Raw genomic sequence first — 21713 nt, 5'->3', positions numbered from 1 at the left:
CTCATGACGGGTGTGATAATGATCTGATGATGGAACGGGTGCACCAGAGTCAGAATGGCAGCAGCTCCCAGGACAGACTGACCCTCACTTAACATCCTGTATATGAGCTGAGAACTCACAGTACACTGACTAAGTCATGTGCCATCCAGTCCAAATCTCCCTGTGACATTTCCATGTTTAAAGGTCATAACTGCATAGGTGCATGACAAGACTGCTGAATCTAAAGGAGAGGTTGTTTCACTGTGCAAGCATCTCGTCAAGACACAGTTTTTATTATATTCAAAATAATATTTTGGTTAAAATAGATTTTTTACTCAGGATAAAATCAGACTCTCACACAGGCACGGAACTTTAGACAAAGACGAGCACAAGACACTGCGCGAATGCACATTAAATAGGTGATCAAAACGTACCCTCGTGATCTCGAGACAAGGCACAGGTGAGACTACGAACACGCTCACGGACTACCCACACCCACGGAAGTACATACATGGACATAACGACATGGACATAACGACACGCAGACAACGTAGCGGCATGCCCACAGGGAAGGGTCCGGAGCCGTCACCGTAACAGATGTAGTCAAAATGAACTACTGTTTCTGCTGGATATGAGACATGAGACACATGACAAATAAACACTAATATAATACCTGTAACAAAGTAAGTGCAGAATGTTCATTTAGAAAATAATTATAAATAGTCATTTAAACCAGTTTAAAACCTTTAAATCAATACTTGAACTAAACGACTGCAGTGAACTGAAGAGACACCGCCATCTACAGTTGAGAGTGGGTATCACGTGGTACTGATAAAACACTGGATGAAAGTATGTTAAAAAGTATGTTAAAAATAAAATATAACCTATTTATGAGTATATCTGGGTTCCATTGCAAATATTTTGACAATTATAATTAGATCAAAAATATTTAGTCTAAATAAATGTGAACAAGTTTTTTTCTGTCACACTAAAATCCTGTGTTCATGACATGAGTGTTTAAAAAATCTATAACAGAGTAGCAGAAAATGGTTTAATGAGTTGAAGCTGTAAACATTTTACACGAGAATGATAGAAAGAGAGATTGGGACAGAGAGAAGGGGACAAACTGGGATAGAGAACTTATTTGAAACATTTAATGTGTCCTATTTATTCTCAGTAGAGAGTCTTAGAAAACTGTAAGAAACTTGGTACACATCACATTACTTTCTTTGAAAACACACAGGGTACGAATCCTTAGTTCCAGGACTGACTGCAGCAAAATATTTATGATTATTTGTATTATTCATTGTGTAAGTGTATAGATGAGTCTCTTTGTCTACATTATAGAAGGACAGAGTGTGATCTTTGAGGTCTAAGAGCAGCCCAAGAGTGGCACAGTGCTCTTGATTAGATATCAGAGTGTTACGGTCAGTATTGGCGTAAATGCCGTAATGCTCCTCATAACAGAGAGCTCTGAGCACGTCTTCTGAGGTCGGCTTTTGAGTCACGCCCACACACCATGATCTTTTACAGTTTCCTTGTTGGTCCAGTACTACTTCCCAGTACTGATGTCTTGAGGAGAGCTCTTCTTTACTCAGTACATTAGGAAAAGGTTTTGATAGCGACTCTAGGGTCAGATGTCCACAGTAAATGGCCATCCTGTCCCCCGTCACATGCAGAGGATTCTGAACACCGTCTGGATCGAAAGTGAGATTCACTGTGAAAAGAAGATGCATCAATATCATGAAAAGGCTGTAATGAGATATGAAATATTTGAAAGCTCAGAGTGAGATTGTTTACCTTTAGATTTTTTAAACTTTTTCCACTTCCGTATTTTTTCTTCATCAGACACTGAAGGTGCAGATGACTGTGAACTCTGACCTGTATGTTTAGGACATAAATATCTGATCTATGTAGACATGCCAGCTATAATGGAGCGATGTTTCTATCCTTGTTTTAAGCTCTAGGCTAATAATAAAAACCTTTTCCACTAGTCCTGAATAATGAAGACACCAGCTTACCAGAGACCAGTGTATTCTCTGTGGTCTTCTCTGTGGTCTTCTCTAGAACATAGACAATGTTAGACCAATGAAATTGTCCATATTACATGAGGCATTTCTTAAACTTTATTATTTCAAATTTTTAAATCAAGCATTGTTCTCTTGGACGTGTGAACTGAAAAGATAATTCACAGTGACTTCATTACCTTTACCACATCCCACAGAGTCCAGATCTCCCTGTGACTTACTAGTCATGTCTGTCACAAAATACAAACACTTCCTGCATTATCCACAGGGAAGTGACTGGTGTGGTTTACTGTTCTGACCATGTTGTTGTGGGCTTGTTTCACTGTAGTGTAGACCACACACAAATAAACATCTACATTATCATGAAGACAACTAACATAGTCACTGGAACACTGGAACAGCAACGGTGATCTTGTCATCATTATCATCATCATCATCATCATCATCATCATCATCATCATCATCATCAACAACAACAACTACAACAACAATGATCGTAATAATAGTGGAGTAACTATATTATACCATAACTATTTCAGCCCTGTTTCATGTCACAAGTACATGATATTGTCTGTAATATTGTCTGTGCAAACTAGTGTCAACAGGTAGATGTCATCATCAGACACACTAGAAAGTGATCAAACGTGAGATTCACTGTGAGAAAAAAAGATCACTAGCCTGAAAAAGCTGTAATGAGATATTTGAAAGAGTGAGATTGTTTACCTTTAGATTTTTTAAACTTTTTTGACTTGGGTTTTTTTTCTTCATCAGAAACTGGAGGTGCAGATGACTGTGAACTTTGACCTGTATGTTTAGGACCTTATCAGACACGGTTCTCTTTCAGACATGCTAGCTGTAATGGAGCGAGGTTTCTATCCTTGTTTTAAGTTCTAGGCTAATAATAAAAACCTCTCCTACTAGCTGTGAATTATGAAGAGACCAGCTTACCAGAGACCAGCGTCCTCTCGGTGGTCATCTCTGTGGTCTTCTCTGGAGCAAAGACAATGTTAGACCAATGAAAGTCTCCAAATTGCATGAGGCATTTCTCAAACTATTTATTTCATTTTTTTTTTATCAAGCATTGTTTTCTTGTTCTCTTGGATATGTAAATTGAAATGAGAATTCACAGTTAACACATCCTACAGAGTCCAGATCTCCCTGTGACTTACTGGTCATGTCTGTCACAAAATACAAACACTTCCTGCATTATCCACAGGGATATGACTGGTGTGGTTTACTGTTCTGACCATGTTATTGTGTGCTTTTTTCAATGTAGAGTAGACCACACACAAATAAACATCTACATTATCATGAAGGCAACTAACATAGTTACTTTGGTCATTGTTCATTACTAAGCATTTGCATTGCAAATTGAAGTTGGAAAGTGGAGATATGTGCTTCTTAGTGCTGTCATGTCAATTTGAAATGCTGCAAGTGAAAGGTTACCTGTAAGGGGGAGTGTTTCTTCTGGGATGGATTCATTGGAATTGGCTGTATGACAATAAAAGTAAATAAATGTCCCTGTGTGTCCCTGTAACATGTGGACCAACATTTCTGACTGATTATTTCATCTGGAATGAGGGAGGTGATTAATACACTTCCTGAGACACAGAGGGGTTTCATGTCCATGATATTGTCTGTACAAACCAGTATCAACAGGTAGGGCATAAGTGATCCATTTACCTGCCATTTTAGCGTTCTTCCGAGAAGAGCAGTGTGGTAGTAAATCTGTTTAAAGAAAAATGAAATTGATGTTGTCATTGTTGCAATGGTGCGTTGAAGCTTGTGTCCAACACTTCGATAGGAGTGATTCTCTGAGGTTTTTAGTACCTTGTCTTACTAAAACCAGAAGAACCACCAGTGTAATGATGACAATTAATGAAAGAGTCAGAGATGAGATGAAGGCCTCCCTCCAGAACCCTACACACACATTAGCATGGATCACATGGGAGAAAAACTTCAAAACGTACTACAGTCCCTGACATAAGTTCTGTCGCTTATCCATGTTGTGGAAACAAAAGTTTATAACCTGACTTTAAATTCATCGATTGGTTTTAGAAATGACTCATATGAAATCTGAAATCCTGCCAAATGAGATTTAATTTACGAAAATAAATTTGCTTCACTGCAGAATTATTGATCATTTAATGAACACAGAAAGGTCAGATTTTGTTGCCTTGTCATATAATGCACCCAATCCTAGTTTACAGCCTCACCTGTGCTCACTAATTGATTGGTTAATTAGTGGGTGTGTATAAAAAGAACTCCAGCACCCCAGACCTTCACTTGCACTGCAACTTGACCTCTGACAACATGCCAAAAATCCATCCTGCGACCAAAGCCATGATTATCAAGACACTGAAGACCAAATCCACTGCAGAGGTGGCTGGTACCTTTAATGTGTCTCAGCGTCAAGTACAAAGAATTTAAAAAATGATTTGAAGAGACTGGAGATGTTTTTGACAAGCCCAGGTCCGGCAGACCCCACAAGACAATTGCTCGGGAGGAACGTTTGTTGGTTAGAAAATCCAATGCCAGTCCCTCTTCCACTGCAGCAGAGCTCCACCAGGCCTGGTCACCTCAAGTCCCTGTGTCAAGAAGAACAGTTTGTAGGATTCTGTCTTGAAATGGCCTCCATGGTCGAATCAGTGCCCAGAAGCCAGCACTAAACAAATGGCAGGTAAAAAACCAGGCCCACAGCCTGCTAAATGGATGGATGCTGGAAAAGTGGCAGAAGATGGATTTCTCAGATGAATCTTCAGTATGGATCCAAGATTCACCCAGAAAACAGTCAAGTTCAGTGGTGGAAAGATCATTGTCTGGGGTTACATTCAGTATGGGGGTGTGCGAAACATTTGCAAAGTGGAAGGCAATATCAATAGCCTAAAATATCAAGAAGTATTAGCTACATATTACATTCCCAATCATAAAAGGGGTCAAATTTTGCAGCAGGATGGTGCTCCATCTTATACATCCATCTCTACATCAAAGTTCCTCAAGGCGAAGAAGATCAAGGTGCTCCAGGACTGGCCAGCCCAGTCACCAGACATGAACATCACTGAGCATGTTTGGGGTAGGATGAAAGAGGAAGCTTGGAAGACAAAACCAAAGAATTTTGATGAACTCTGGAAGGCATGTAAGACTGCATTCTTTGCTATTCCAATGAATCATTGTCGAACCTCATGGATGTGGTCCTTCAAGCTCGTGGAAGTCACAAAAAATATTATATATGGCTCTAATAGCACCACAACGTCATTCACCAGTGTTATGAAGCATATATTTGTATATGAAGTGAATTATTTGTTTGGTTTTCACCTTAATTTCTGTGGGCGACAAAACTTTTGTCTTGCCAAAATCTGACCTTTCTGTGATCAATATTTCTGCAGTGAAGCAAATTTATTTTCATAAATTAAATCTCATTTGGGAGGGTTTCAGCGTTCATATGAGTCATTTCTAAAACCAATCTGTAACGAAGCACGCAGGGCGACGGACGAGGCACGAGTCCAGCAGTTTGGACAAACTTTACTCTATTTAAACACAAAATAGCGCAGACAGCGCACGTATAACACTTAAACATTAAGTGTGGCGAGACTCAAACAAAGACGAGCACGGGACACTGCGCGAATGCACATTAAATAGACAGCCCACATAATCCCCGAGTGATCACGAGACGAGCCACGGGTGAGACTGATGAACACGCTCGGACACAACCACACTCACAAAGATCCACAGACGCAGACATCTAGATGTAGACGACATAAAAACACGCCCAAAGGGGAGGGGTCAGGGGCTGTACCGTGACAGAGCCCCCCACCAAGGGCACTACCCGTCCTGGGGTGCCAACAGAACTTGGCACCCCCAAATTTTGTGTAAGAAGTCATACAATTCTAAAATGTATGTTGAATGTTCAGGTCAGTTCATCACCAGGCCACATGACATAGCTAATTATTTTAATATTTTTTTAATTAACAAGGTTGGTAGCCTAAGATCATGCATGCAGGTTGATGTTTATTTTACACCTAATATTGTTAACAGCATTATGAGAGAGAAAACTTGTTGTTTTTCATTTGATGAAGTTACTCAAAATACAGTTGAAGAGTTGTTGGCCTCAGTTTCTGAAGGTACAGTTCCTGGCACAGACAACCTAGATGGATTTCTTTTAAAACTTGTTGCAAGGTCACTTTCCAAACCAGTTTGTCACATTTTTAATAGATGTTTGCTAGGTGGGGCCTTTCCAAAAATATGGAAGGAGTCTAAAATTATACCACTTCAAAAAAATGGAAAAGAACGTTTTATTGGTTCTAATTGTAGACCTATTAGTATGCTCCCTGTTCTTAGTAAGTTAATGGAGAAGGTAGTTTTTAGACAGATTTTAGCTTATTTTAGTAGAAATGGACTGTTTACAACTACACAGCATGCATATAGACCGGGGCACTCTACCAGCACTGCATTAGTACACATGACTGATCAATGGTTAACATGCATTGATGACAGGAAATTAGTTGGGGCTGTGCTCTTGGATTTAACTGCGGCCTTTGATGCAATTGATCACAGTATCCTTATTGCTAAGCTTAAATGTTATGGTTTTTCATCTTTAGCTTTGAGGTGGATGCATAGTTATCTTTCGGAGAGAACTCAGCGTGTATTCTTTAATGGTAGTTTTTCAGATAGTAAAAAAGTAATTTGTGTTCCGCAGGGGAGCTGTTTGGGTCCACTTTTATTTTCCATATTTTTAAATGATCTACCCAGAGCCGGCCCTGACCAATGTGGTGCCCTAGGCGAGATTTTGGTTGGTGCCCCCTGTATCATCAATCATCGGGTTGATTGTGTCACTATTAAAGAAACAAATAAAAAGCAAATGACTTAAATATTACCATATAACAAGCAATAAATATAAAGGTGTTGCACAAAAAATATTTTAAAACTATTTTACATAACGTAGTGCAGAGAACAACTTTTAAATATTAATAATAAATTAAAAAAATAAATTAAAAACAACAACTACCACCAGTGCAAATCAGGGCAATTTGCCTACTGCAACATTATTATTTCAAAAGTGCATCTGCAATGAACAGAGGTGCATATGTGTGTTTTAATATATATTTATTTTAAAAACTTGCTGATCTAAGCTAATAATAGCACCTACTAGGATTGGGCAGTATGATGACAGTGGCGGTTTTCACTAAGATCATACAGAGGGGAAAAGCCACAATGACGATTGAGTGTTAGTTGTGAGTCAAGCGAGCTGGTTTCAAAGAAAAACACCAACAGCTACAGATTGGCAACATTTTGGATTTGTTTCAAATAAAAATGAGAGACCATTGGAGCACGCCCCCACGATTCTAATTTGATAATATGACTGGTTGATAAAACTGCCAATCTATAATAAAAGCTCTCAATGTAAAAGGGCCTTTCTCTTTTTTACCTAGAAACAACGGTGTGAAATATTCTGATTGGTTGATTTTTTATTTCACCGCTGAGGTTTTTTTCAAGCACAAGTATGAAAAGTGGATTTGAAAGCCGATTTATAGGAAAAATACAAATTATTGGTGAAGCGTTATTAACATATATTACATATAATAGATAAAGCATCCTTTTAAAGATCAATTAACCTTTAGAGAAGGCGTTGAAGTCCCTGACGCCAATGGTATAGTGTTAATTCACTACATATTATCATTATATTACCTGTTTTTTTGCCACCTTTCTTCCTCCACTTTTCTCCTTTTACTACCCTGGGCACCAGAGGACTTCTGCCTTGTTGACGTCTTTACGGGGAGATGTCACTCACTCTGTGGTGTCTTTTTTCCCCACAGAGAAACAGTAACGAGGTGCGCAGAGCACGCGGGGGAGGGCGGGTTGGCGCGCGGGTGATAGGTGTCGTGTGTTGTTATTATAAGAATTATTAATTTGACTAATATTATTAAACAATGAAGTTGTGATTATGTGGACTTTGCTTGTTTTCACATTTATGAATTGTTCATTTGTAAATTAATAAATAGATAACGTATTCACGCGAGCGCCCCCCTGGACAGCCGGCGCCCCTAGCATTTGCCTATATCGCCTAATGGAAGGGCCGGCCCTGGATCTACCTTATGCTGCCAATAATTCTGAAGTAGTCATGTATGCTGATGATGTAACTTTGTTCTATGCGTCACCAACTTTGGCGGAGTTGAGAGACAATTTAAATGTTAAATTTGAAAATATCTTTTATATTTAAATTTTTTTATTTAAAAATACCAATATTTTGGTATCAGGAGCGCACTTGCCAAATCTAATGAACTTAATTTGTATATAGATGGGTTGACAATTGAGCAGGTTATTAAAACTAAATGTAACAGGGCTTGCGCCACGGAGCGAGGAAACGGACACAAATGCTGAGATGAGCGAGATTTAATGCCGGGAATACCAAACTCAGTCGTACAAACAAGCAGGGGTCATAGCAGGCAGGCAATCCGAACAAGAAACACGAACTGACATAATAACACAAGAACAGGGAGGACTTACAGACCAGGGATAAAACAGGCTGACAGAAAACACACACCGACGGATACGACCAAACAAAACCACGGATAACTAGACTAGGGGAATACTGGGACTTAAATACAATGACATTTAACGAGGGACAGGTGACGGTAATAACACGGGGCGTGGTAACAAACAAGGAATCACAAAGACAAACGAGCGGGGCGGGATAAATGGGCAAGGAAGTACAGAACCACGATAACAGAGACATTGGAGTGACAGCGGGGAGAGGGGGGTGTAGCCATACGTGACACTAAATTATTGGGAGTCAAATTAGATCATTTGTTATCTTGGTCGGACCAAATCGATCATATTGTGTCAATGATGGGTAAAGGCATTGCAATTTCAAGGAAATGTTCTTCATATGTTCCATTGGCTGTCATGACTGATGTAGTGCGGTCACTTGTTTTGTCACACTTGGAGTACTGCCCAGTGGTTTGGTCAAGTGCTGCTGATAAACATCTGAAAAAACTCCAAATTGTACAAAACAGGGCAGCCAGATTAGCTCTTCATTGTTCTTATCGCGCTAATGTGTGTGAAATGCATAGACAATTATCATGGTTAACTGTGGAAGCTAAATTGAAATCTTGTTTTTTGTTATTTATGCATAATGTAATCTGGAAAAATACTCCATATTTCTTTCATGAAAAATTAGTGTTTTCAGGTTTTTGTCATGGGTATAAAACACGTCAAGTGAGTACAGGTCAGCTGGTGGTGCCAAGTCCTAAATCAAATTTTATGAAAAGAACTGTTCTTTATAGGTCTTTTCTGGCTTGGAATGTGCTTCCTATAAATGACAGGTTGATAATTAGTAGATTTACTTTTTAAAAGTTACTTAAACAAAATTTGATTAAGCTTACATGAATGTTGGGGTGTTCTCTGTCTCTGTCTATTTTGTGCTTAAGTTTTTGGATTTTTTTCTGCCTTGTCCTTTTTGTTTTCTGTTGAATTTGTTTGATTTATGTTAATTTCTGATTGATTGTTTATTTCGATTGATTTTGTTTCTGTGTGGACCCCAGGAAGACTAGCGACCACATTGTGGAAGCTAATGGGGATCCTAATAAAGAATAAAGAATAAAAAACTGAATGCCCCGAACTCACACCGATGGGCAAATCCGCAGCGCTCAGTCCTGCGTCTGGGAGGTGACCGCCCTTGGTGGACAATCCAACACGAACAGCTTAGAACACCCTCCCTGGGAAGACAGGGGAAAACACGTTAGACACACACAATGGGACATTCACGAACACACAGATAGGAACATGAATAAACAGAGGCACAAAAGAGAAAAGGGGATTCGGGGTACACACAGGGACGGACACAAACACAGACACAGACACACAAAAACGGAGCCAGGCTTCGCGCCTGGAGGAGGGCTGCCAGCGGGGAGAATGCTCCAGGAGCTGCAGGCACTGCGGTGGGCGATCTTCCTCTCGCCTTCGCCACAAACCCTCCGCTGGGTGCGGTGTGGCTAGTGGATGCAGTCCTCTCGGTGGGCCTGCTTTCGGTTTCTTTGGAAGCCCTTGGGGGGCGCGCCACAGGGTAGGCCTGCCGATGCTCGCCTTCCCTTGCTCATGGACCCCACCGGGGAAAGTCCCCTCCTCCCGGTGATCGCCCTCCTGGCCTGGCGGTGGGAGCGTTGTACTCTATTTCCATGGGCTTGACCGGGCTCGCGCCCCAGAAGTAGTCCATCGTGCTCCCCTCAGAGTGCTCAGGAGAAATGCCCTCCTTTGGACCTCTCCTCCCCCTCACGGTCTCGGCGGAATTCTCCGAGGGAGACGGGCTCTAATCTTCCTCTTCCGAGCATGGCCCACCGTCAGAGTACTCGAACGGAGGCTGGCTGCCTTTCTCGTCTTCACACTCAGTGAGGTCCGAGTACTCGGATGGAGGGGGACTCACCTCCTCCCCGTAACGCTCGGTGGGAGCCGAGCACAGGGATGGAGGGGAGCCTTCCGCTTCTTCCTTACCCTCGCCATAGTATTCGGTGGGGGACTCCGGAGTCTTGTCGTCCTCCCCTCTACAATAAAGCTCCACAGAGCCGACTCTCAGAGGCGGGGGGTCTCTGGAGGAAAGGAGGTGTCGATCTCACCATATCCACCGCGCATCCTGGCGCAGGTGTTCAGCCAATGCGTCATCCCTTGTAGCCTGTGCCTGATGCAGCAAAAACGCAACCACAGGGTCTAGCTGCATCTCCTCGAGGCTCACTGGGTTCTCGCGGTGGGGGGCAGGGGAAGAGGCATGGTGGTACCTGCTGGGCCTCTTCCCCTACTTGGCGCGGTTAGTGTAGCCTGGCATACTGTATTCGGCTCGTCTTTCTGTAACGATGCACGCAGGGCGACGAACGAGGCACGAGTCCAGTGGTTCGCACAAACATTACTTTATTTAAACACAAAATAGCGCAGACAGCGCACGTATAACACTTAAACATTAAGTGTGGACTAACTTAAACAAAGACGAGCAGGGGACACTGCGCGAACGCACATTAAATAGACAGACCACATAAGCCCTGAGTGATGACGAGATGAGCCACAGGTGAGACTGATGAACACACTCGGACACAACCACACCCACAAAGATCTACAGACACAGACATCTAGACGTAGACGACATAAACACACACCCAATTGGGAGGGGTCAGGGGCTGTACCGTGACACAATCGATGAATTTAAAGTCAGGTTATAAGCTTTTGTTTCCACAACATGGATAAGCGACAGACTGTAGAATAAACAGCAAAACATTTACATCTGTAATCTTTTAATACAGATGTCAAAGCATATTTATTAACTTGTTGAATAAATAAAACACATCAGAGATTGATTGGCTATATTTTCCCTAAACAGCTTAAGTAAGTAATGAATCCAAATTAACATTTTTTATATTACACTAAATTAATAATTAATTGCAATTAATTAAATACCAATACCAAAATATATTGGTAAATAACCAATACTCCTAAAATCATATTTAGGCGGCGCACACATTTGACCTTTAAATGGTGCCACTCTGCTCTGCATCATCTCCTCATCAGATAAACCCACAGAACAGGAGATCCAGTCTGACCCAGAGGAAGAGTGAAGAACCCAGGAACTCACAGTCACTAGCCCTTCAGAGACTGGAACACACAGAAAGAGATGAAGGAGAAGAGAGATGGAGGAGAAGAAAGAGAAGAAGGAAAAAAAAGAAAAGGAGAAAAAAGAAGAAGAAGAAAGAGAAGAAGGAGAAGGTGCAAACAGAAATGATAACATCCAGCATCCATGTTAGTTAGCTACAAAATTTCCTCTATTAAAACTTTCAATTTTAATATATGAGGAAAACACATAATAAGTAAGTGTAAGTGAATAAGTAAGTGAAGCGTTTAATATCTGGTGAGTTTTCATATTGTCTTAAAGGCGTGTGTGATAGAGCTCAGACCTTTCCTGTAGCTAATGTGACTGTTGTTCAGTTCTCTTCCTTCTCTGTCTCTCCAGGTGAGTTTGGGCTTTGGTGACCATCCATCTGACACACAGGTGACATTCACCTGATCTCCAGCATCAGCCAATGAGAGGAGAGGATGAGAGCCCACTGCTGTGAAGAATTCAAAGTGCTTGTTAATATTTATTAACTGATTCTACCATACTGTATACTTTATGCACCACATAGTTAAACATTTACTGTTTTGCAGTCTACGTTATGATTTTCCTTTTGTGAACACGTTTACACAATTACGATTAGGTTAGCGCCTAACGCAACATTCAAACTAGAAACTCTTCAGCGTTAGGGTTAGGTCACTAAAGGTCATACCTCTCACTGTGAGATTTGCAGAAGCTTTGTCATACCAAGTCAAACTCTTAACCATACAGGTGTATTCTCCTGTGTCTTGTGCTCTGAGGTTCTCCAGTTGGAGAGAGATGTTCCCATTCTCCAGTATTCCTACCAGAAACGCTCTGTTCCTGTACTGAGGATCTGCAGCACCTTCCTGGACCTCCAGATCTTTGTAGAGCAGCACTGGGCTGTCGTAAGCGTCCCTCTTGTACCATCGAACTTCATAAGGTTTGGCCTTTACAGAGAGACCAAGACTGCAAGACAGAACAACCGACGTCCCCACATGTGCAGCGACTGGAACAGCAGGACCAAGCACAGTGAAGTCTGAAAGAGAGAGAGTGAGAGAGAGAGAGAGAGAGAGAGAGAGAGGGAGAAAGAGAGACAGAGGAAGAGAGAGAGGGGAGAGAGAAAGAGGGATAGAGAGGGACGGAGGAGAGAGAGAAGGAGAGGGGAGATGGAGAGGGAGAGACAGGAAAAGAGAGAGGAAGAAAGGATGAGAGAGAGAAGGAGAAAGGAAAAGAGAGGGAGGATAAATCTTAATATAGTATATATTTGTCTAATTCAATGACACTGATTTTACCATATTGTACACTATATACATTATGGAATCAAACTTTTAGTGTTATGCAGTCTACTTTATTATTTCCTTTAGTAAAAACATTTTTAACCAGCTAGACATAGTTTACCACTTAACACACAAAATTAACATTTAAAGCTGAACCTCTTCAGTGTTAAGATGAGGTCACCAAAGGTCAATCGTCTCACTGTGAGATCTACAGAAGTATCGTCATACCAAGTCATATACATATAAAGACAGAGAGGAGGTGTGTGTATTTACCTGCTGCAGAACACAGCAGGACAGATGTGAAGCTTATGAGTAGCACAGCTATAAAACATAAACCAAACCCTTAGTAAAAAATCTGAAAATACATCTTTAAGAAAAAGACACTATTCAACATGCCTTTGTCACGGGTTTAGACAATAAAACCCGTGAATCATGGGTAAAACACACCCACACATGCACACACACACACACACTTCCCCGTCAGCAGATAACAATAAAAGAAAATACATTAATAGTTACAAAATATAAAAAAGTTTACATTTAAATTAAATTTATTTACATGGATATATTGCAGACAAAATCACAGAAATGTCTTCAGACAACTCGGATTCCAGACTATTTCAGCCCTGTGCCTGATCCCTGACTCTGTACCACTAATAATTCGCTAACTATCGCAATAAAGAAATTATTTACGTATTATTTCTACATCTGAGAACACGTACTGTGTTTGTTTCTGTTTTTCTGGGGTGTTTTTTGCGATCCTACCTGCCATAGCTGACAGAATCGAGTCCTTGCTGCCTTCCTTCCTCATCCTACTGTACTTCGACCTTTATGATCCAGTGACAAGGTGCAGATATGACACGTTTCACAGACCTCCATATTCTCTCGTTATGTTGACTCATTTTCAATAGATTTGACACATTTGCACGTATGTGGACAAAAAACAAACAAAAAAGAAAAAACATTTACAATTGACAAAAGAAAAAGAACATTACGAGACAGTATGAGGCAAAAGCCCGTATAGAGCAAGTTATTATTTTTCTCTCTTTGCCGTTTTTAAGGATTAGAAGTATGAGAGAGAGAGAGCAGAGTTCACGAGCTGAAGTGTGTGTAAAGTGTTTAAAGGCAGTTGTGTAGAATTAGGCAGCTGTAGCAATTGTCATGTTATTTCAATCTTACACCTATGTTGCTAATTTTCTCCCAATGGGCTTTATTATGGTTTGATAAGGACAGAGTTCCTACAGTTTCTGCATTAAATGCTGGTAGCTATGGATTATGTTTGTGTAGAAAGGATCACACAGACTTTGAAATGCAGTATGGTTGTAAGGGGCGGATCTAGAAAAATATTTATGGGGTGGCGAGAGGGGGCCAGGAATTATTGAGGGGTGGTAACATATGACAGACATATACATTCTGAATTTAATCACAGTTTTAGTATGTTCACACTACAAAAAGTCACAGGCTGCCATTTACAAACTCATACAGACAAACTTAACCTCCACAGAAATATGGTAACACTACTTTAGGTGGGCATTATCAAAGGAAAGGCATTAAAGTAAGATACAGGTGATGGCAGATGTTTGAGAGGGAAAGCAAACAGTTTTTGATTGTGTCAGAGTGTTTGCGTTGCAGGAAGCATTTGTACAAGAACAAACTAATCAAAGAAAAACATACCCATGAAAATCTATAGACTGAGCTGTACTAAGGTGAGCATAAATACAATGTGGTAATAAAAGGATCATGGCACTCAAACAAGGTTCTGGACATTGTTTTTATTATTTACTCAGAACACACATTCACCCTCATCAGACTGTGTTAACACACACTAACATTTTAGCCTTGGGGGAGTGTTTTTAGGTTCATTTGTTTAATTTTGGAAGTTAGCAATAGATTCATTGTACACAAAGTATTAAAACCCTGTTCCCATCTCATCACACTTACAAATTTCCTCAATTATTCATATTTAATTATTTATATTTATTTGAAGAAGTCTAAACAGTGTCTCAAATACACCATATAGCAAAATATCAGTTTTTGTCATTCGTTGTTGTTCATGTGTATCTTAGTGTACTATGCAGCAACAATTTCCATATGTGGACCAGCTCGCCTGGAGATTGTTGGTGATGTCTCAGACACGTTCCCTTTCACTGTATGAGTGAAACTGCATGTTATCTTGTCTCTCGCTCTCTTCATCTTGGTGATGTTCTCCCTCCTCCATATCTTCACCGCTGTGGTGTTCTCCCACCTCCTCCATATCTTCACCACTGTGTTCTCCCACCTCCTCCATATCTTCACCACTGTGGTGTTCTCCCACCTCCTCCATATCTTCACCACTGTGGTGTTCTCCCACCTCCTCCATATCTTCACCACTGTGGTGTTCTCCCACCTCCTCCATATCTTCACCACTGTGGTGTTCTCCCTCCTCCTCCATATCTTCACCGCTGTGGTGTTCTCCCACCTCCTCCATATCTTCACCGCTGTGGTGTTCTCCCTCCTCCATATCTTCACCACTGTGGTGTTCTCCCTCCTCCATATCTTCACCACTGTGGTGTTCTCCCTCCTCCATATCTTCACCGCTGTGGTGTTCTCCCTCCTCCATATCTTCACCACTGTGGTGTTCTCCCTCCTCCATATCTTCACCACTGTGGTGTTCTCCCTCCTCCTCCATATCTTCACCGCTGTGGTGTTCTCCCTCCTCCATATCTTCACCACTGTGGTGTTCTCCCTCCTCCATATCTTCACCACTGTGGTGTTCTCCCTCCTCCATATCTTCACCGCTGTGGTGTTCTCCCTCCTCCATATCTTCACCACTGTGGTGTTCTCCCTCCTCCATATCTTCACCACTGTGTTCTCCCACCTCCTCCATATCTTCACCACTGTGTTCTCCCACCTCCTCCATATCTTCACCACTGTGTTCTCCCACCTCCTCCATATCTTCACCACTGTGTTCTCCCACCTCCTCCTGTCCCTGGTGCCATTGGACTTGTATTCTATCGCTGTCATGTTTCTGTTGGCCTTCTCTCTCTCCTTCCACCTTGTCCTTCTCTTCTCTCTCTCCTTCCACCTTGTCCTTCACTTCTCTCTCTCCTTCCAACTACTTTCTCTCTCCTTCCATCTTATCATTCTCTTTTCTCTCTCTCCTTCCAACTCCTTTCTCTCTCCATCGTATCCTTCTCTTCTCTATCTCCTTCCACCACTTCGTTTACCTTGCTCAGTTGTTTTTTTTTTCTATGTCTCTCGCCTTTCTCTTCGGTGAGAAAAAACTATATAGCCTATGCTACCTTTCCTCTTCATTTCTGTAAAATTCAAAGTAACTTCACAATGTTTTCCTTAACAGACAATGAGTAAATATTACCTTAACCTGTTTTACACAGAACTAACGTCAGACCTAAGCTAAAATTACATGTAGGCCTATGTTTAGCGAAATAACGTTCATCAATTTTATCATCTCAAAATCAGCATCGCAACTTTTCCAGCACTGTGCTTTCACTATAATTTCATATCTTGATAGATAGTTAATCAGTTTTTACCTCTTTCCTCCCATGTCTCTTTTTCTCATGTTTCCTGGTTCCTTTGCTTTGTGCCACTTCGCGTTTGTTTTCCAAACAAATCAGGCTTTTGCCGCTCTGACGTTCTCGTACTGATTCACTGCAGCCGGACATTCGCCCTCGTAAATGTCAAATTGCCCTTAACTTTTCCTTTAATTCGTTGCTGCCAAGTGTGTGATGCCATCCCGGTCCGCCCGTTGTCAGTACATGCAGGTATATGTCTTGTCTTTGGAAGACTTATGAAACACAGCACCAAGCAAGCACACACACACACACACACACACACACACACACACACACACACACACACACACACACACACAGAGAGAGAGAGAGAGAGAGAGAGAGAGAGAGAGAGAGAGAGAGAGAGAGAGACAGACAGACAGACAGACAGACAGACAGACAGAGAGAGAGAGAGAGAGAGAGAGAGAGAGAGAGAGAGAGAGAGAGAGAGAGAGAGAGAACTGTTGCTATAATCTCACAGTGGATGATTTTTTTACACTTAATAAAATAATTCTGTTACATTTTTAACAATTAAGAGTCAGTGTCTATAAAAATACAAAAGCATTAACATAAGAAAAATGATAAGGCTGTTTTGCAATATTCACACAATAGACAAAAAGTCATTTGTATTATTCCCATACGACATTAAACTCTGATCTAAAGAAATCAAATATTTGATTAGCTATTTATTCCTATTTATGCTTATTATCGTAAATAATACAGCCCTTCCTCACTCAGGCGTTGGCGTATCCCTCCATTCTCCGCTGTTTGCGGGGCTTTTGTTTTGTATTATAATGCGGCGGCCACGCCCTCCATTGTGAGGGGTTGATCCGCCGAACTGTCACGAGGAAGACGTCACACTTCCGTGTTTACGGAACACAGGACGCCGCAGATTGGACCCACTGTCATGGACCACAGGGGTTTTACTTCTTTTCTGCTTATTTTTACCTGCGTGTCAGCGCAGTATGTCCCTCCGGTAAGTCGCTATTTACTCCGCGTGTGACAGGCATGTGATAGACATTATAAATAAAAGCGTCCAGTCATGATGTTGATCTAATACTGGACTGCGTGTGTTTATTCTACAGTACACTGAAGACTGCCGCACTGGCATGTATCCGCCCAGTGGACCCACGTGCGTATTCACTGGTGCTGCATGTCTACATGTTTCATATAGTAGTATGAAATCATTCGTAGTTCATGTTTAAGTCGTGTTCATTAGATGGTGATAGTATGGGTCATTCATATGTAGCTCCTCCTTAGTGTCTGTCTATACTGTTCAGGTGTTAACGCACATAAAACATGGTCTGCAGGTTTAAAGGCGCAGTGCCGTGGTACACTGTGGACCTAGGCCTGCCTCCTAGCAAAAGATGGACAGGTGTTATCACGGACAAAAAGAATGAGGTAAGCTGACCACAGCCCTGGCTCACCTCACCTCGCACTTCCTAAATCCCATGCTGGACTATACACACTCTTAGTTTCTGTACACGTGTTTAATGCTGAAAGCAAAGGTTCACATACTTTTGCCTCTCACAGATACAGAAACTGTAATAATGGACAATTTTAATCAGTAAACAAATCAGTGTCTAATATTTTAGTCTCAGCTGCTTGATTTGATTGATTTGCACTCCTGGATTTAAGTGTGTTTATTGATTTTGTTATTATTTTGGTTAGTGAATGATCCCTGCTACACAAACAGGGTTTTAACCCCCCCCCCCCCCCTTAATTGACTGTTTGGATCTGGGTTTTCTTATAGTTGGCAGCAATGATCAAGGCAATCAAAGACCTCGCAGACGCCTTCGTCCCTAGCGGGAAACTCCTTGATCTCGTCGACAAAGATTTAGTGAGTGTTCACACACACACACACACACACACACACACACACACACACACAAATAAACATTGTGTACTAGGCATTTGTTTTCAGAAACATTACCATATCAAACCTGTGACTTCTTCCCCCTAATAATTTTCAGTTGGTACAGTCCATTTAACAAGCCTGCATAAGTCAGGTTGAGGCATAAATTTGTTTCTTTATTGTTTTAAAAGTAAAATGATTCCTTCGTAAGTTGCCTATAAACAATAAGGCAGCGAGTAGCTACTGTTATTTATATCAGCCTGTGCCTTGCGATTGATTCACATGTCATTTCTCATATCCTGCTGCTTTTTATAGTGACTTGCTTAAATGTTCTGAAGTACTGATGTACTGATTCACTGATGTACTGAGTCAGATGTTTGGTTCCTAGCCCCTGATGGTTGATACACTGCCCTATCCTTTCAACGAGGAGATTAAAGGAGTCGCTACAGCTTCAGGAGTTCCTCTGGGTGAGAGCTTCAACACGATCTCGTCTCGTCCCTGTGTAGTGGACAGGAGTGTCTGGTCCCTGTGTAGTGGACAGGAGTGTCTGGTCCCTGTGTAGTGGACAGGAGTCTCTTGTCCCTGTGTAGTGGACAGGAGTGCCTTGTCCTTCGATGGTCCTCGATCAGCCAAAGCCCGTGTGGACTCACATAAACCTTTAGTCACACTGGCACTTATGAATCTTTACTGTATGATGACTACCTGCTTACACGTTTGCTTTGCGTCACCAACCCGTCTCTTTATCCATCGTGTGTCTTTATTGTTTGGTCTTCATCGTTTTGTCTTCATCGTTTTGTCTTCGTCGTGTTGTCTTTGTCGTGTTGTCTTTGTCGATTTTGTCTTCGTCGTGTTGTCTTCATCGTTTTGTCTTCGTCGTGTGTCTTTATCGTTTTGTCTTTATCGTGTTGTCTTCGTGGTGTTGTCTTTCAAAGGTGAGGTGGTGCTCTTCAACATTTTCTACGAGGTTTTCACTGTCTGCACCTCGCTGGTGGCGGAGGACCCTGCAGGTGAGCAGACGCTGACCCCACCTGCACACACAGGTGCTCATGGGAGTTCCCATGCTGGCGCTGTGGTACATGCCCCCCTCCTCCTCCCCTCCTGTCCCCTTCTGCCCCCCTCCTCCCCTCCTGTCCCCCCTCCTGCTCCAGGTCCACACTGAGCCCCACTCTGTTTGTTGCAGGAAACCTCATTCACGCCAGAAACCTGGACTTTGGTCTCTTCATGGGGTCAGTTGAGTGTGTGTCATTGGAGGAAGTGTTTGCTGGGGGGGTATTAATGCAGTGACCTACACACACACCCTCTCCCACACACACACACACACCCTCTCCCACACACACACACACACCCTCTCCCACACACACACACACCCTCTCCCACACACACACACACCCTCTCCCACACACACACACACCCTCTCCCACACACACACACACCCTCTCCCACACACACACACCCTCTCCCACACACACACACACTCTCCCACACACACATACACTCTCCCACACACACATACACTCTCCCACACACACACACACCCTCTCCCACACACACACACACACCCTCTCCCACACACACACACACACCCTCTCCCACACACACACACACACCCTCTCCCACACACACACACACACCCTCTCCCACACACACACACACACACCCTCTCCCACACACACACACACACACACCCTCTCCCACACACACACACACACACCCTCTCCCACACACACACACACACCCTCTCCCACACACACACACACACCCTCTCCCACACACATACACACCCTCTCCCACACACACACACACCCTCTCCCACACACACACACACCCTCTCCCACACACACACACCCTCTCCCACACACACACACCCTCTCCCACACACACACACACACACACACACACCCTCTCCCACACACATACACACCCTCTCCCACACACATACACACCCTCTCCCACACACACCATCTCCCACACACACACCCTCTCCCACACACACATACACTATCGCACACACACACACACACACACACTCTCCCACACACACCCTCTCCCACACACACACACCCTCTCCCACACACACACACACCCTCTCCCACACACACATACACTCTCCCACACACATGCAGTTGCACCTATTGAGAACATTTTCATAGCATTTTCAAAATTGTATACAGCAGTATGAAAAATGTTGGGAGCATTGCTTTAATGTGTGTGTGTGTGTGTGTGTGTGCGTGTGTGTGTGTGTGTGTGTGTGTGTGTGTGTGTGTGTGCACGCTGTGTGCATGCTGTGTGCACTCTGTGTGTGTGTGTGTGTATGTGTGCACACGCAGCTGGGATTTGAAGAACAGGTCATGGGTGATCACGGAGACGTTGAAGCCTCTGGTCGTGAACGTTGATTTCCGACGGAACAACCGCACGGTCTTCAAGTCCACCAACTTTGCCGGCTACGTGGGAATGTTGACGGGCATCAGACCTGTAAGAGAAGAGGGACTGTAACGGTCCCCACTGAATAATAACGTCTGCACAGAGATTCATAATTCTCCCCCAGTCCTGTTCCCCACACAGGGAAGCTGTTTATACTTAAGTTGCATTTGTGTGTGTCTTTGAAAAGGAGGAAACGGGTGATGAGACTGCAGGTCCATACTTAGCGCTTGCTCAACACATGTTCAACACGCTTGCAGCTTTTCACTTCTGTTATTGTAGCTGTAAAACTTTAGCATCACATTATCTTGTCATAAGACTTACTGACATGTGACCTGTTTCTCTTCTCTATTCCCCTCTCCCCTCCACCTTTCCTTCTTTCTTTCTTTTTTGTCTGCTTTCCCTCCCTCTTTGTCTGTTTCTCTGTGAAGCAAACTTTTACCCTCACGATGAACGAGCGATTTAGTCTGGAAGGAGGCTATATTGGTGAGTGTGGCCTTCAAAGTGCAGGGTACACTCTCAATGTAGAGCACACTTCAGGAACCATAATCAAGTGTACACTCAGTGTAGTGCGCACTTCAGGAACCATAATCAAGTGTACACTCTCAGTGTAGAGCGCACTTCAGGAACCATAATCAAGTGTACGCTCTCAGTGTAGTCCACACTTCAGGAACTATAATCAAGTGTACACTCTCAGTGTAGAGCACACTTCAGGAACCATAATCAAGTGTACACTCTCAGTGTAGAGCACACTTCAGGAACCATAATCAAGTGTACACTCTCAGTGTAGTGCGCACTTCAGGAACCATAATCAAGTGTACACTCTCAGTGTAGAGCACACTTCAGGAACTATAATCAAGTGTACACTCTCAGTGTAGTGCGCACTTCAGGAACCATAATCAAGTATACACTCTCAGTGTAGAGCACACTTCAGGAACCATAATCAAGTGTACACTCTCAGTGTAGAGCACACTTCAGGAACCATAATCAAGTGTA

General features: G+C 42.5%; 2 protein-coding genes and 1 long non-coding RNA gene across 3 annotated transcripts in view; 1 reads left to right on the top strand and 2 right to left on the bottom strand.

The window, feature by feature from the left end:
* Window positions 1-1107: 1107 nt before the first annotated feature.
* LOC143527512 (butyrophilin-like protein 10) lies at window positions 1108-15131 on the bottom strand. The gene is made up of 14 exons (XM_077022777.1): window positions 13659-15131; window positions 13167-13214; window positions 12308-12652; window positions 11939-12091; window positions 11514-11639; window positions 3837-3926; window positions 3690-3734; window positions 3453-3497; window positions 2955-2996; window positions 2730-2810; window positions 2186-2328; window positions 2001-2042; window positions 1780-1860; window positions 1108-1696 (listed from the first exon to the last, which is right to left on the bottom strand). The coding sequence occupies exons 1-11, from the start codon at window positions 13702-13704 to the stop codon at window positions 2240-2242; spliced, it is 1110 nt and encodes a 369-aa protein (XP_076878892.1). The 5' UTR covers window positions 13705-15131; the 3' UTR covers window positions 1108-1696; window positions 1780-1860; window positions 2001-2042; window positions 2186-2239.
* A 933-nt stretch (window positions 15132-16064) lies between these two features.
* On the bottom strand, window positions 16065-17001 carry LOC143527508 (uncharacterized). The gene is made up of 2 exons (XR_013134149.1): window positions 16424-17001; window positions 16065-16189 (listed from the first exon to the last, which is right to left on the bottom strand). It is a non-coding gene; the product is annotated as an uncharacterized LOC143527508 (long non-coding RNA).
* A 268-nt stretch (window positions 17002-17269) lies between these two features.
* asah1b (N-acylsphingosine amidohydrolase (acid ceramidase) 1b) overlaps window positions 17270-21713 on the top strand; it is an 8873-nt gene continuing 4429 nt past the window's right edge. The window contains exons 1-9 of the mRNA XM_077013665.1: window positions 17270-17420; window positions 17530-17576; window positions 17755-17845; window positions 18198-18284; window positions 18688-18766; window positions 19232-19306; window positions 19480-19525; window positions 20627-20771; window positions 21149-21203. Coding sequence (XP_076869780.1) covers window positions 17352-17420; window positions 17530-17576; window positions 17755-17845; window positions 18198-18284; window positions 18688-18766; window positions 19232-19306; window positions 19480-19525; window positions 20627-20771; window positions 21149-21203 — 694 coding nt within the window. The 5' untranslated portion in view covers window positions 17270-17351. The remainder of the gene's footprint in view (window positions 17421-17529; window positions 17577-17754; window positions 17846-18197; window positions 18285-18687; window positions 18767-19231; window positions 19307-19479; window positions 19526-20626; window positions 20772-21148; window positions 21204-21713) is intronic.

Source organism: Brachyhypopomus gauderio, chromosome 1 (genome assembly GCF_052324685.1).
Source record: "Brachyhypopomus gauderio isolate BG-103 chromosome 1, BGAUD_0.2, whole genome shotgun sequence".
NCBI classification, from domain to species: Eukaryota; Metazoa; Chordata; class Actinopteri; order Gymnotiformes; family Hypopomidae; genus Brachyhypopomus; species Brachyhypopomus gauderio.
Note: the sequence above shows the minus strand (reverse complement) of the source record. Positions and strands in the feature narration are given on the sequence as shown.

Coding starts and splice junctions, on each gene's coding strand:
- LOC143527512 (XM_077022777.1), bottom strand. CDS start 13,704: ATGAGGAAGGAAGGCAGCAAGGACTCGATTCTGTCAGCTATGGCAG. Junction 13,215..13,658: donor GATTCTGTCAGCTATGGCAG/GTAGGATCGCAA, acceptor TATGTTTTATAG/CTGTGCTACTCATAAGCTTC. Junction 12,092..12,307: donor TGCAAATCTCACAGTGAGAG/GTATGACCTTTA, acceptor AATTCTTCACAG/CAGTGGGCTCTCATCCTCTC.